At 42.0% G+C, this 14,842-nt stretch overlaps 1 protein-coding gene across 1 annotated transcript in view; it reads right to left on the bottom strand.

Moving 5' to 3' along the window:
* LOC122423126 overlaps nucleotides 1-14,842 on the bottom strand; it is a 113,784-nt gene that overhangs the window by 10,853 nt on the left and 88,089 nt on the right. The window contains 5 exon segments of the mRNA XM_043439906.1: nucleotides 2,823-3,137; nucleotides 4,221-4,535; nucleotides 4,612-4,704; nucleotides 13,025-13,333; nucleotides 13,427-13,735. Coding sequence (XP_043295841.1) covers nucleotides 2,823-3,137; nucleotides 4,221-4,535; nucleotides 4,612-4,704; nucleotides 13,025-13,333; nucleotides 13,427-13,735 — 1,341 coding nt within the window.

Raw genomic sequence — 14,842 nt, 5'->3', positions numbered from 1 at the left:
GATCACAAGTTCTGAAGCCATAAAATTTCTACAGGCAAAAACAGAAAATAAAATCGTTGACATCAGTCTTTGTGAGGATTTTTTGGATTTGACACCAAAATCAAAGAGAACAAGAGTGAAAACAAGCAGTTGGGACCACATAAGGCTACAAAGCTTCTGCCCAATTAAGGAAACCATCAACAAAATGAAAACGCAACCTATGGAATTAGAGAAAATATTTACATATTATATTTCTGATAAAAATTATTATCCAAAATATACAAGGAACTCACACAACTCAGTAGCAAAAATCAAACAATATGACTTTCAAAAAATGGGCAGACAACCTGATAAATTTTTTTTTAAAGAATACATAGAACTTGCCAATAGGTACATGAAAACGTGCTCAACACTACTAATCATCAGAAAATACAGATCAAAGCCACAATGAGATATGACCTCATATCCTCTAGAAAGGTTTTTATCAAAAAGAAGAAATAACAGGAGTTGAGGAGAATGTGAAGAGACAGGAAAGCTTTTGCACAGTTAGAGGGAATGTAAGTTGATGCAACCCCTATGGAAACAGTATTGAGGTGCATCAAAAATTAAAAATAGAATTGCCATACGATTTGGCAATTTCACTTTGGGGTATTCATCTGACAGAAACATTAACTTGAAAAACCAATGGTCACTGCAGCAATATTTGTTCAGTTGCTAGGTTGTGTCTGACTCTTTGCAACCCCATGGACTGCAGCACACCAGGTTCCTCTGTCCTTCACTATCTCCCAAAGTTTGCTCAAATTCATCTCGACTGAATTGGTGATGCTATCTAACTATCTCATCCTCTGTGCCCCCCTTCTCCTTTTGCCTTCAGTCTTTCTCAGCATCAGGGTATTTTCCAACAAGTCAGCTCTTCTCATCAGGCAGCCAAGGTATTGAAGCTTCAGCTTCAGCATCAGTCCTTCCAATGAATATTCAGAGTTGACTTCCTTTAGGATAGACTGGTTGGATCTCCATGCTGCTCAAGACACTCTCAATTCAATTGTGGCATCCAAGCACCACAATTCAAAAACATCAACTCTTGGGCACTCAGCTTCTTTATAATCCAACTCTCACATCCATACATGACTAGTGAAATAAACATCACTTTGACTATATGGGCCTTTGTCTGCAAAGTGATGTCTCTGCTTTTGAATACTCTGTCTAGGTGTGTCATAGCTGTCCTTCCAAGGAGCAAGCCTCTTTTAATCTCATGGCTACAGTCACCATCGGCAGTGACTTTGGAGCCCAAGAAAAGAAAATCTGATTCCACTTTCTCCCTTTTTATTTGCCATGAAGTGATGGGGCCAGATGCCATGATCTTAATTTTTAGAATGTTGAATGTTGAGCTTTAAGCCAGCTTTTTCACTCGCCTCTTTGACCCTCAACAAGAAGCTCTTTAGTTCCTCTTCTCTTTCTGCCAATAGAGTGGTATCATCTGCGTATGTGAGGTTGTTGATATCTCCCACAGCAATCTTGATTTCAGCTTGTGATTCATTCAGCCTGGCAGTTCCCATGATGTACTCTACATATAAGTTAAATAAACAGGGTGACGATATACAGCCTTGATGAATTCCTTTCCCAATTTTGAACCAGTCGGTTGTTTATGTCCAGTTCCAACTGTTGCTTCTTGACCTGCATACAGGTTTCTCAGGAGGCGGGTAAGGTGCTCTGGTATTCTCCTCTCTTTAAGAAATTTCAACAGTTCGTTGTGATCCACACAGTCAAAGGTTTTAGTCTAGTCAATGAAGCAGACGTTTTCCTGGAATTCTCTGGCTTACTCTACGATTCTCCAAATGTTGGCAATTTGATCTCTGGTTCCTCTGCCTTTTCTAAACCCAGCTTGTACATCTTGGAAGTTCTCAATTCACTTATTGCTGAAGCCTAGCTTGAAAGACTTTGAGCATAACCTTGCTAGCATGTGAAATGAGCACAATTGTGCAGTAGTTTGAACATTCTTTGGCATTGCCTTTCTTCAGGATTGGAATGAAAATTGACCTTCTCCAGTCCTGTGGCCACTGATGAATTTTCCAAATTTGCTGATATAGTGACTGCAGCACTTGAACAGCATTACTTTTTAGTATTTTATAGCAATGTATACAAGAGCCAAACAAGGTAAGTCTTCACTGATGGATGAATGGATAAAGAAAATGCAATATAGACATATATCCACCCATAAAAAAGAAGAAAATTTTGCCAGTTTCAACAAGGATGGACCTTGAGGGCATTATGCTAAGTGAAACAAATCAGACAGAGAAAGAAAAATACCATAAAATCTCATTTATATGTGTAATCTTAAAGCAAAAAGCAAGGTCAGAGATACTGAGTAGTTGCTGGCTGCCAGAGATGGGGGATTTGGTGTGGGCAAATGTAGTCAAAAGATATAAACTTGAGTTATAATATTAATAGGCGAAGAGATATAACATACAGCATGGTGACTATAGTGAATACGATACTGTCTATTTGAAAGATGATGAGAAAATACATCTTAAACATCCTCATCATATAAGAAAAGTATTTAACTATATATATGGTTATGGATATAACTAGACTTACTGTAGTGATCATTTATCAATATACACAAATATATAAGCATTATGTTGTACACAACAAGCAATATAATGTTATGTCAATTAGATCAATTAAAAACTTTTAATAAAGCAAGTTTGGAACATGTGGATTAAATTAGCTCCATCCAAACTTCATTTTATAAACTCAAACACATCACTTAGATTTTAAAAGATCAAATCTCACTAATAACACCCTACAGGGTTGGGACAGACACAGCAACAGACATGAGTCACCTGCACATGAGATGTAGGCTTCCTCCCTTGGAGAGCATGAACTGTATTTCCAAGGATCAGAAGGACACTGCCAGAGAGAGGTGTCAGTTTTCCGACACTGGATTCCATCTACCCACCGGGGTCTAGAACCTTCCCTGAGACCAACAGAAGTGTAGAGACTTCCACTGTCCCCACAGCCAAGCTGACTGCAGATGATGGACACGGTGACATCATCCATGGGGCTGCGGCAGACACTGCCCCAGGTCCCGTTGTAGAAAACTTCCAGCCACCCAGCACACTCCTGGTCCTCGCTCACCATCCTGAGGGCCAGGAACTCTAAGATGGAAATGGAAAAGACAGGACACAGTGAGCACTGCACTCAGTGCTCCGGGTTTTCCTCTCTCCCCAAAATTGTGAACACTCATCTGTGACCCAGCTGAGGAAGCAAATCCATTAGATAACCGGAGTGAAACCTGTCTCCTTTTTATCTGACTTTGACCATCTGTGTCTGTCTTTCTAAATATTTCTACCATCATGATGTAGTGTACATGAACTGGGAGGAAGACCAGCGTGGACACCTGCAGGGAGAGGGAGCTGACTCCTGCTTCCTGACAAAACATCTAAAAGAGTGTATGAAAGGGATGTGATGTGGACAATTTGGAGGCAGATAGAAAATGGACCTGTGTCTGTTTCCTTATCTGGCAAAGGGGACTTTACAGATGTGATTAAGGTAAGGACCTTGAGATTAACCTGAAATATGGTGGATTAACCAGATGAGCACAGTCTAATCACATTCTTAGACTCACTATCCTTTACAATGGAATACTTTTCCTCGTTTTGCTAGAGGGAGATGTGAATATGTATAATGGTTAGAGAGGTGGAGCACTGCTGGTCTGATGATGAACAGAAGGGGGTTATGAACAAAGGCAGGCAGGCAGTTTTTAGAAGCTTGAAAAGACAAGAAACAGATTCTTTCCCAGAGGCTAGAAGTGATGTGACCCTACTGAAAGCTTGAACCCATCCAGTGAGATTCCTGCTGGACATCCAAGCTACAGAAGTGTAAGGAAAGAAATATGTTGTTTTAAACCATTAACTATGTGGTAATTTGTTAAAAAACAAAAAAAACTAGCACCTTGGCTTTAAGACTTCTCCACCATATGTACCAGAAGAGTGAGCCCCGATTTCAAGGAAAACTGAGAAAACCTTCTGCCAGGAAACACTACTGAGAAGAAAGGACCAGAATTTCAGCTGCTGCAGGAGGAAGGGAAAGCACCTCGTCTTCATGTCTGCTGGAAACACAGGCTCAATGGGGGGAAGCCTCCTTCTCAGGTCCTTTCAGCATCTCTCCCTCAGGGTTCAGACTCCCGTCCTCCAGGGCCCCATCCCTTCCCCAGCCTGTGGACAGTGTGGAGTGCTGACCTGAGCAGATGACCCCCGCGTCCTCCTTGTGTCTGCAGTAGTGCCGCCCCCAGCCTCGGGAAGGGCACCTCCACACGTGGGACTCCTTTCCTGTGCAGTTCACGTCATCCAGCCAGATGGGCCCTGACCCTGCCCCGAAGTGAGCAGACCCTGTGGCATTGAGCGCGTCTCCACAGCCCAGCTGCCTGCACACCACCTGGGCATCGTCCATGTCCCAGCCGTCATCACAGATGGTGCCCCAGGAGCCCTGCTCAAGGATCTCCACTCTCCCGGCGCAGGGACCGCCCCCGTCCACCAGGCGGAGCTGTCTGCTGTCTGAGGAGAGAGAAATGGGACAATGGGGCGGTGACCTGGGGATTGGGAAGGGTCTTCTGTCCTGTGGGACCCTCACCTGAGCAGTAGGGGGCGCTCTCCTCTGAGGCTGCAGACCCTGCTGGTTCAGACACGGAGTCATTGCACTGGGGCAGCACCTGGGTGTGGTTTCCTGAAGGAACAGCGATGATTAGAGGGTTGAGAGGGTTGAAGATCAAGATACTCAGTTGAGCTAAATAATTTTTAGGAGAGGAGGGGAGTTTGAGGGGAAATGGATACATGTATATGTATGGCTGAGTCCCTGGCTATTCACCTGAAACTATAACAACATTGTTAATCGGCTAAACCCAATACAAAGTAAAAAGTTCAAAATAAAAAAACAATAATAATAATGACCTAGTGATGGAGCTGAGATGAAAGCTGTAACACACCTGTAAAGTTACCATAATCTTAGTGTTCCCTTTCTCTATGAACAGTCCTGGTCCTGACAATACCATGATTCCTGTTTTAAGCCAAGCTTTGCCCTAAGAATGAGTTAAATAAGTTGCTCTATCCTTAATCTACACCTAAATAGAAGAAGCAAAACAAAATCCTTTCTGAAGGATTTGTACAAAAATTTTTATCTACAATGTTTGTGATTTTAAAAACACTTATATAAAAGAGATCTCATGGAAAACAAGAGGGAAAAGAAACATTAAAAAAATTTCCCAGGGTATTTGTCTCTTAGAGTTACCTGACAGAGAATTTATTTTATTTATTTTTATTAATTTTTATTTGAGCATAATTGATTTACAATGTTGTGGTAGCTTCTACTGTACAACAAATTTAATAAGTTATATATACATGTATGGGTTTCCTAGGTGACTCAGTGGTAAAAAATCTGCCTGCCAAATAGGAGACTGGGGTTCCATCCCTGGTTGGGAAGACGCTCTGGGGAAAGAAATGGCAACCCAATCCAGCATTCTTACCTGGGAAATCCTATGGACAAAGGAGTGTGGCAGGCTACAGTCCATGGGGTCACAAAAGAGACAGAAGCAACTCAGCGACCAAGCAACAACACATATATATATCTCCCCTCTTTCCTGGATTTACTTCCTATTTAGGTCACCACAGAGCACTGAGTAGAGTTCCCTGTGCTATACAATAGGCTATTATTTATCTATTTTATGTGCTCAGTTCAGTCGCTCAGTCCTGTCCAACTCTTTGCGACCACATGAACCGCAGCAGGCCAGGCCTCCCTGTCCATCACCAACTCCTGGAGTCCACCCAAACCCATGCCCATAGAGTCGATGATGTCATCCAACTGTCTCATCCTCTGTCGTCCCCTTCTCCCCCTGCCTTCAATCTTTCCCAGCATCAGGGTCTTTTCCAATGAGTCACCTCTTCGCATCAGGTGGCCAAAGTATTGAAGCTTCAGCTTCAACATCAATCTTTCCAATGAATACCCAGGAGTGATCGCCTTTAGGATGGGCTGGATGGATCTCCTTGCAGTCCAAGGGACTCTCAAGAGTCTTCTCCAACCCCCACAGTTCAAAAGCATCAATTCTCCTGTGCTCAGCTTTCCTTATAGTCCAACTCTCACATCCATACATGACCACTGGAAAAACCATAGCCTTGACTAGAAGGACATTTGTTGGCAAAGTTTATGTGTGCATGTATGCTAAGTCACTTCAGTCGTGTCTGACTCTGTGACACTATGGATTGTAGCCCATCAGGCTCCATGTCTACGGGATTCTCCAGGCAATATCAATTTTATACTTAATATCAATAGTGTAGGGCTTCTGAGTCTGATGGCTCAGGCAGTAAAGAATCCGCCTGCAATGCAAGAGACCTGGGTTTGATCCTTGGCTTGGGAAGATCCCCTGGAGGAGGGTATGGCAACCCACTCCACAGTTCTTTCCTGGAGAATCCCCATGGACAGAGGAGCCTGGCAGGCTACAGCCCATGGGGTTGCAGAGTCAGATATGATTCAGCGACTAAGTGCCCAGCACAGCACATCAGTAGTGTATATATGTCAATCTCAATGTCCCAGTTCATCCCACTCTTCATTTCCCCTCTTAGTATCCATTTGATGTTCTCTATATTGGTGTCTCTATTTCTGCTTTGCAGTAAGTTCATCTCTACCATTTTTCTAGATTCCTCATATAAGTGATGTTATACAGTATTTGTTTTTCTTTTTCTGATTTACTTCATTCTACATAACAATCCTATTTCAAATCCTAAAAGATGATGCTGTGAAAGTGCTGAACGCAACATGCCAGTAAATTTGGAATACTCAGCAGTGGCCACAGGACTGGAAAAGGTCAGTTTTCATTCCAATCCCAAAGAAAGGCAATGCGAAAGAATGCTTAAACTACCACACAACTGGACTCATCTCACACACTAGCAAACTAATGCTCAAAATTCTCCAAGCCAGGCTTCAACAACATGTGAACCATGAATTTCCAGATGTTCAAGCTGGTTTTAGAAAAGGCAGAGGAACAAGAGATCAAATTGCCAACATGCGCTGGATCCTCAAAAAAGCAGAGAGTTCCAGAAAAAAAAACATCTATTTCTGCTTTATTGGCTATGCCAAAGCCTTTGACTGTGTGCATTACAATAAATTGTGGAAAATTCTAAAAGAGATGGGACCACCTGACCTGCCTCTTGAGAAAGCTGTATGCAGGTCAGGAAGCAACAGTTAGAACTGGACATGGAACAACAGACTGGTTCCAAACAGGAAAAAGAGTACGTCAAGGCTGTATATTGTCACCCTGCTTATTTAACTTATATGCAGAGTACATCATGAGAAATGCTGGGCTGGATGAAGCACAAGCTGGAACCAAGACTGCTGGGAGAAATATCAATAACCTCAGATATGCAGATGACACCACCCTTATGGCAGAAAGTGAAGAACTAAAGAGCCTCTTGATGAAAGTGAAAGAGGAGGGTGAAAAAGTTGGCTTAAAGCTCAACACTCAGAAAACAAAGATCATGGCATCCGGCCCCATCACTTCATGGCAAAGAGATGGGGAAACAGTGGAAATAGTGGCTGACTTTATTTTGGGGGGCTCCAAAATCACTGTAGATGTTGACTGCAGCCATGAAATTAAAAGACACTTACTTCTTGGAAGAAAAGTTATGACCAACCTAGACAGCATATTAAAAAGCAGAGACATTACTTTGCCAACAAAGGTCTATCTAGTCAAGGTTGTGGTTTTTCCAGTGGTCATGTATGGATGTGAGAATTGGACTATAAAGAAAACTGAGCACCAAAGAATTGATGCTTTTGAACTGTGGTGTTGGAGAAGACTCTTGAAAGTCCCTAGGACTGCAAGGAGATCCAACCAGTCCATCCTAAAGGAGATTAGTCCTGAATGTTCACTGGAAGGACTGATGCTAAAGCTGAAGCTCTGGTACTTTGGCCAGCTGATGTGAAGAACTGACTCATTGGAAAAGACCCTGATGCTGGGAAAGATTGAGGGCAGGAGGAGAAGGGGACAACAGAGGATGAGGTTGCTGGATGGCATCACCAACTCAGTGGACATGAGTTTGAGTAATCTCCGGGAGTTGGTGATGGACAGGGAGGCCTCTCGTGCTTCAGTCAATGGGGTCGCAAAGAGTCAGACACGACTGAGCGACTGAACTGAACTGAACTGAATAATTAGTGATGTTGAACATCTTTTCATGTTGTTGTTAGCCATCTGCATGTCTGGAGAAATGTCTGTTTAGGTCTTTTTCCCATTTTTTAATTGAGCAGTTTGGTTTGTTGATATTGAGTTGTTTGTGCATTTTCAAGATTAGTCGCTTGTTAGTTGCTTCATTTTAGTGGCAAATATTTTCTCCCATTCTAACAGTTGTCTTTTTGTTCTGTTTATGGTTTCCTTTGCTACACAAAAGCTTTTAAGTTTAACTGGGTCCTCTTTGTTTATTTTTGTTTTTACTTTCTTTACTCCAGAAAGTTGTTCAAAAAAGATCTTGTTGTAATTTATGTCAAAGAATCTTCTGCCTATGTTTTCCTCTAAAAGTCTGACAGAGAATTTAAATAGCCATGATTAAACTGCTCCAAGAATTAATTAACAAAATGTGTTTCTTGGCAGAGAAATGATAACAAAAGCAAATGAAAATTCTACAGCTGAAATTAAGAACTAGACAATGAGTTTATTAGCACATTAGATCAATATGAAGTAGAAATAGTAAAATGGAAGATGAGAGGACAAGTGTTCCTCTATATAGAAAAGCTGATCACATGGTAAGTGCCTGGTTAACAATACTGTATAACAAAGTTTCCCCCCACACTTAGCAGTTGAAGGATTTTTTTTTTTTTCATTTTCATCATGATTTTCTGGTCAGTAACTTGGGAAAGACTCAACTTGGCAGTTCTATCTTTGGGGTTTCTCATGTGGTTGCACTTAGATGTCATCTGGGGCTGATATCTCTAAAGGTTTGATTGAACTGTGATTATGTAAGGAAATTCCCTGAAGTATTTTTTGTTTTTGTTGGGGAAGGGGAGGGATAAAGGAGCATCCTGTCTGCAACTTAATCCAGAAAGATTTTACATACTCAGGGGGAAAATGGGGCAGGAGAGAAACAAAGGAGGAGAGAGAGGAAAAGCTAGAGCAAGACAGAGAAAGAGAGAGAAAACTAGAGTGAGAGAGAGAGGGAGAGGAAAGAAACAAAGAAGGATTAAAGCAAAATACTAACCTAACATTTGGGGAATCCAGATAAAGTTCAGAGAGAATTCATTCCTAGAAAACCTTCACTAAAGGAAATACTAGTAACATCAAACCCATAAAATGCCTAGGAGAAAACCTAGGTAAAGATGTGCAAAACATCTGAGAGAAATTCAAGACCTAACTGAATGAAAGGATACATTTTGCCAATGAATTGGGAAACTCAATGTTGTCAAAATAAATCATTCTCAAATTTATATACAGATTAAAGCTAACCTCAATAAAATTCCCTGATGCTTTTGTGTGTGTGAAACAGGACAAGATGATTCAAAATTTATGTTGTTTTTCAGTCACTCAGTCATATCTGTCTCTTTGCAACCCCATGGACTGCAGCACGCCAGGCTTCCCTGTCCATCACCAACTCCCAGAGGTTACCCAAACTCGTGTCCATTGAGTCAGTGATGCCATCCAACCATCTCATCTTCTGTTGTCCCCTTCTCCTCCTGCCTTCAGTCTTTCCCAGCATCAGGGTCTTTGCTAGTGAGTCAGCTCTTCACATCAGGTGGCAAAGTATTGGAGCTTCAGCTCAAAAATGTATAGAAAATACAAAAACCAAGAAAGACCAAGGCAGTTAGCAAGAACAACAACATAACTTCTTTAAATTAAAGTTACCCGAGTTTACTATGTGTGCTCAGTCACTCAGTCATTTCTGATTCTTTGTGACACAGGGGACTATAGCCCGCCAAGCTCCTCTCTCCATGGGGACTCTCCAGGCAAGAATACTGGAGTCGGTTGCCATGCCCTTCTCCAGGGGATCTTCCCAACCCAGGGATCAAACCCAGGTCTCCCGCCTTGCAGACAGATTCTTTACCATCTGAGCCACCAGGGAAGGTTCAAGATTTACTATAAAGTTACAATAATTAAGAAAACGTGGGGAAAAAAAAGAAAATGTGGGACAGGTGCAAGGATAGACAAATGACACAGTGGAACAGAATAGAGAGTCTAAAAGAAGTACTCAGACATATGTGCCCTTTCGTTCATCATGAAGGTGGCACTGCAGTAGGGAATAGTCTTTCCAGAAAAAGATTTTGAGTCAATTGGATGCCCATATGAAAGCATGACACTTGACCCTTATCCTACACAGTTATCAATCCTAGAAGCAGTGTATAATTATATGCAAAAGAAAAGTAATTACACTTCTGTGAGATACTCTCAGAGAATATTTTTGTGATTTTGGAGTAGACAAAGTTCTTTCTAGAAGGATATAAGGAGCTCTGTGGACTGCAACAATGGACTGGTTCAAAACTGAGACAGAAGTACGTCAAGGCTGTATACTGTCACTCTGCTTATTTAACTTGTATGCAGAGTAAGTCATGCGAAATGCCAGGATGGATGCAGCAGAAGCTGGAGTCAAGACTGCTGGGAGAAATATCAATAACCTCAGATATGCAGATGACACCACCCTTATGGCAGAAAGCGAAGAGGAATTAAAGAGCCTCTTGATGAAAGTGAAAGAGGTGAGTGAAAATGTTGGCTTGAAACTCAACATTCAGAAAATGAAGATCATGGCATCTGGTCCCATCACTTCATGGCAAATACATGGGGAAACAATGAAAACAGTGACAGACTTTATTTTCTTGGACTCCAAAATCACCGCAAATGGTGACTGCAGCCATGAAATTAAAAGATGCTTGCTTCAGTGGAAGAAAAGCTATGACAAACCTAGATAGCATATTAAAAAGCAGAGATGTTACTTTGCCAACAAAGGTCCAACAAAGCTATAGTTTTTCCAGTAGTTATGTATGGATGTGAGAGTTGGACCATAAAGAAAGTTGAGCACTGAAGAATTGATGCTTGTGAACTGTGGTGTTGGAGAAGACTCTTGAGAGTCCCTTGAACTTCAAGGATATTAAGCCAGTCAATCCTAAAGGAAATCAGTCCTGAATATTCATTGGAAGGACTAATGCTGAAATTGAAGCTCTAATACTTTGGCCAGATGATGGGAAGAACTGACTCATTGGAAAAGACCCTGATGCTGAAAAATATTGAAGGCAGGAGGAGAAGGAGATGACAGAAGATGAGATGAGTGGGTGGTATCCCCAACTCAATGGATATGAGCTTGAACAAGATGCGGGAGATAATGAAGGACAGGGATGCTTAATGTGCTGCAGTCCATGGGGTCACAAAGAGTCAGACATGACTGAGCAACTGAACTGAACTGACTGACTGAAGGAGCACTACATGTACAGTAAAAAAGGTGACAAGTCAAGCTTAAGATTAGTAACTTGGCTCACTGAAGTACAGCATACCTTTAAGAAAATAAAAATATAAGACAGAATTAAACATACAAAAAACATAATAAATATTTGTTCCAAAAGTCATCATCACGGTAGTTTGCACCACTGTATTTGTAATAGTCAAAACCTGGCGACAAACTCAAATCTCTGCCATTAGTTGAATGGATCAACGCATGGTCATGTGATCATTCAAAGGATTACACTATCATAATAAAACTGAATACCGTGTTGCCATAAACAACATCATGAGTGAATTTCTAACACAGTTTGAAATCAAAGAAATTAGACACGAAAGAAAACATTCTGTATGGTTATACATAAAGTTCAAAAACTAACAAATTATTCTATGACAGTACAAGTCTTAGGTAAGCAGTCTTCCCTGGAGAGGAGGAGGACACAGCTTTTGGGAGGCAATAGTGATTCTGTGGTGCTGTGAATGTTCTCTTTGTAGATCTGGGTTGGGGAACATGACCTAGGTGTACACTTATTGTTTGTACTTTGTTCTCTATTATTATCCTTAAATAATAATGTTTCATAAAAATATTATTCATCTAAGTATTTCTTTCCCTGACATAGCACTTCTTAGCATTTCTTAGCACTTCTTCCCCTTGAAAAAATGAGTGAACAATGAGAAGGTTATGGAACAGGACCTTAACGGAGCCTTCTCAGGACAGACCACCCTCATGTCCTCCACTTGCTTCTGTCTGTAGAAAATCCTTAGCCAAAGAATCAATTTGATCACAGAAATGAGAAAATTTCGGAAACAAAGGAAAACCGTCAAATAGGATAAAAGAATAATAGTTTAACCCTAAACAAAGTCAAGGATATTTAGTTCCTCCTCATGGGCTATAGCTAACGTTCTGAGCCACATCCTTTGAGCTTTTGTGCAGATACTGAAATCCCAACCAGGTGGTAGAAGTAAATTACATGATGACCAGACTAGTGGGGTGCCATTTCCTTCTCCAGGGGATCTTCCCAACCCAGGGATCAAACCTGAGTCTCTTGCATTGCAAGCAGATTCTTTACCATCTGAGTCAACAGGGAAGCCCATAATCTTCTTCATCTTGCACAATTCCAAGAATTGGCCTCAAGGAAATGGGAACAGACCGACATAGAACTGATGATTAACTGTATTCCAAACAATAAAGGTGACACTGATCAGACCTATTTCAAGATGACTGCCGGAGCTAGCTGTGCTATTCTGCAGGTAACCTGTCCCCTGCCTCCACCTGTGCACTCCTGAAATTCCCATTTAAAAACTCACGCCTCTGATCAGCAAGGGGGACCTGGTTCTTTGTTACATTAGTCCTCTGTCTCCCAGAACTGCTGGGTTCCTCAATACAGCTGTCTTTAATTTTACCCCACATTCGACTCTCAGTTTTGGATTCTTGAGTAATGAGCAGCTGAAACCTGAGTTCAGTAACAAGAATAAACATTTCACTACAGAATATCTTCCTTTTCAAGCCTCTTTTCTCTTACTCTCTGCTTTGGGGACATTTCACCCCAGGAGCATCCTAAGCACAGTAGCCCGTCCCTGTCTTACCTGAGCAGATCACAGAGGCCGTGTTGCCATGGGAACAGTCAGGAACACCCAGGGCAGTCACAGGGCATTGCCACAGGAAGGACTCAGTCCCTGAGCAGTGAAATCGGGCTTTCCAGAGTTGATCACTTCCTTCTGCTCCATTTGGGGTGGAGATGGCAACGCCACAGCTGAGCTGACGACAGACAACATTGGCATTGGCCAGACTCCAGTGGGAGGCACAGAGAGCTCTCCATTGTCCAGAAATATCCATCTCCACCCGCCCCTCACACTGAGAGGTGCCATTTTTCATGAGACGGACTTCTGTGTACACTGATAGAAAAAGACAGGATTTCAGCAAAATCTGATTTCTTTTTTAACTTGAACTGAGTGTACATAGAGGATAAGTCCTGACCTGCATCTCACCTGAACAGACAACCTGAGCAGCTCCACTGTGCTGACACGTGCCCCCTGGACAGGGCACTCTGGGGCAGAACCAGAGCTTAGGCTCCTCCCCTTCACACCTGAACTCTTCAGCCCAGACCCGGTCATCGGACTCTCTGAAGAGCTCATGTCCCAGGACAGATACAGCCTTGCCACACTCCAGCTCTGCACAGATGACCTGGGCAGTGGGGAGTGTGAAGTTCCCATCAGACACTGGGGTCCAGGCTTCTCCAGAACGCACTTCTACTCGCCCTGAGCAGGGTCCATCCCCTCCAGCCAGACGCACAAATCCTAAGAGAAACAAAGCACAACAAACCCAATGAGTGTTCATCAACCTGGCTTGACAATTCGAAACAACATCTCACAGGCAATGGTGTGAAAGCTTTTTTTCCAACTGTCGAATAAGAGGGGATAAGAAGAGAGAATTTGACTGTCATTGTCAAACTGCATTTTCATGAGCAAGATTCTGAAGCGATATCCAAAAGGACTGAAGGATCAGTTTGGAATGGCTGAATCCCAAGAATATATATTTTAGTTAGGAATGTTAATTCCTATCTGGGGGCCTGGAAACTACAGTGCCCAAAGAAACTGCACAGTGATAGACATTCAAACTTGGGTACAGAGCTGAACTGAGAGTTAAAAAGGTCCATGGGATTCGAGAGGTTAGAGGCCTAAGAGCCAGAGAAGTTTAGAAGTTTAGAGGACCATCCTGAGATTTCTGAGGCTAAAATTCTAGCCAGTTTTCTCTCAGAGCCAATATTCAAGTCACTGAGGACAGGGAAAATCACGCGGGCTGGATCTGAGTGCAGGTATTATAACCTAATTGTGAAAGAAGTTGTCCACAGGTAAGTTTAGAAGTGACAAAAGCTCAGAGAGTCATAGGAAAGGGAGGGAATGGTCCAAGCCATCTTTCTTAAAAACCCAGTATTTATCAAGACACCTGGGAGAAAGTGAGGTCTCAGTGGGATTATGCAAGACAATGGAGCTAGTTGATTACTTCATACTAGACATGAGATTCTCAGCAAATGTGAAAGAGTAATGCTAATTTAATGTATTCTAACCTTATCTATATGCTAACTGCATATGCTTTTCCTATTTGGATTTCTGAGATAAGAAGCCAGCAAGCTATAAAAAAGGAGAGTGAGAGGAAGAGAGCAGACAGAAAACAAGCCATATATACTTTAGAGATTTCTAAATTGCAAAAGCCTCAATAGGAATGAAACAGAGAAAGATTTGGGGGAAAAAAGACTTGTTCAACAAGATTTTAACACTTTTTATCCCCTGTGCTCCTCCCATTTGCCACATAACCCTGCTACCCTTTCCCATTTCTCCCAATGCAGAAAAGAAAAAAACAAGCTTAAGAGCTACAAATAGGTGGAAAGGAGACTCCAAAAGGAA

This window comes from Cervus canadensis, chromosome 21 (genome assembly GCF_019320065.1).
Source record: "Cervus canadensis isolate Bull #8, Minnesota chromosome 21, ASM1932006v1, whole genome shotgun sequence".
NCBI lineage: Eukaryota > Metazoa > Chordata > Mammalia > Artiodactyla > Cervidae > Cervus > Cervus canadensis.
The sequence above is the reverse complement of the archived record's forward strand: the minus strand, read 5'-3'. Positions and strand labels throughout refer to the sequence as shown.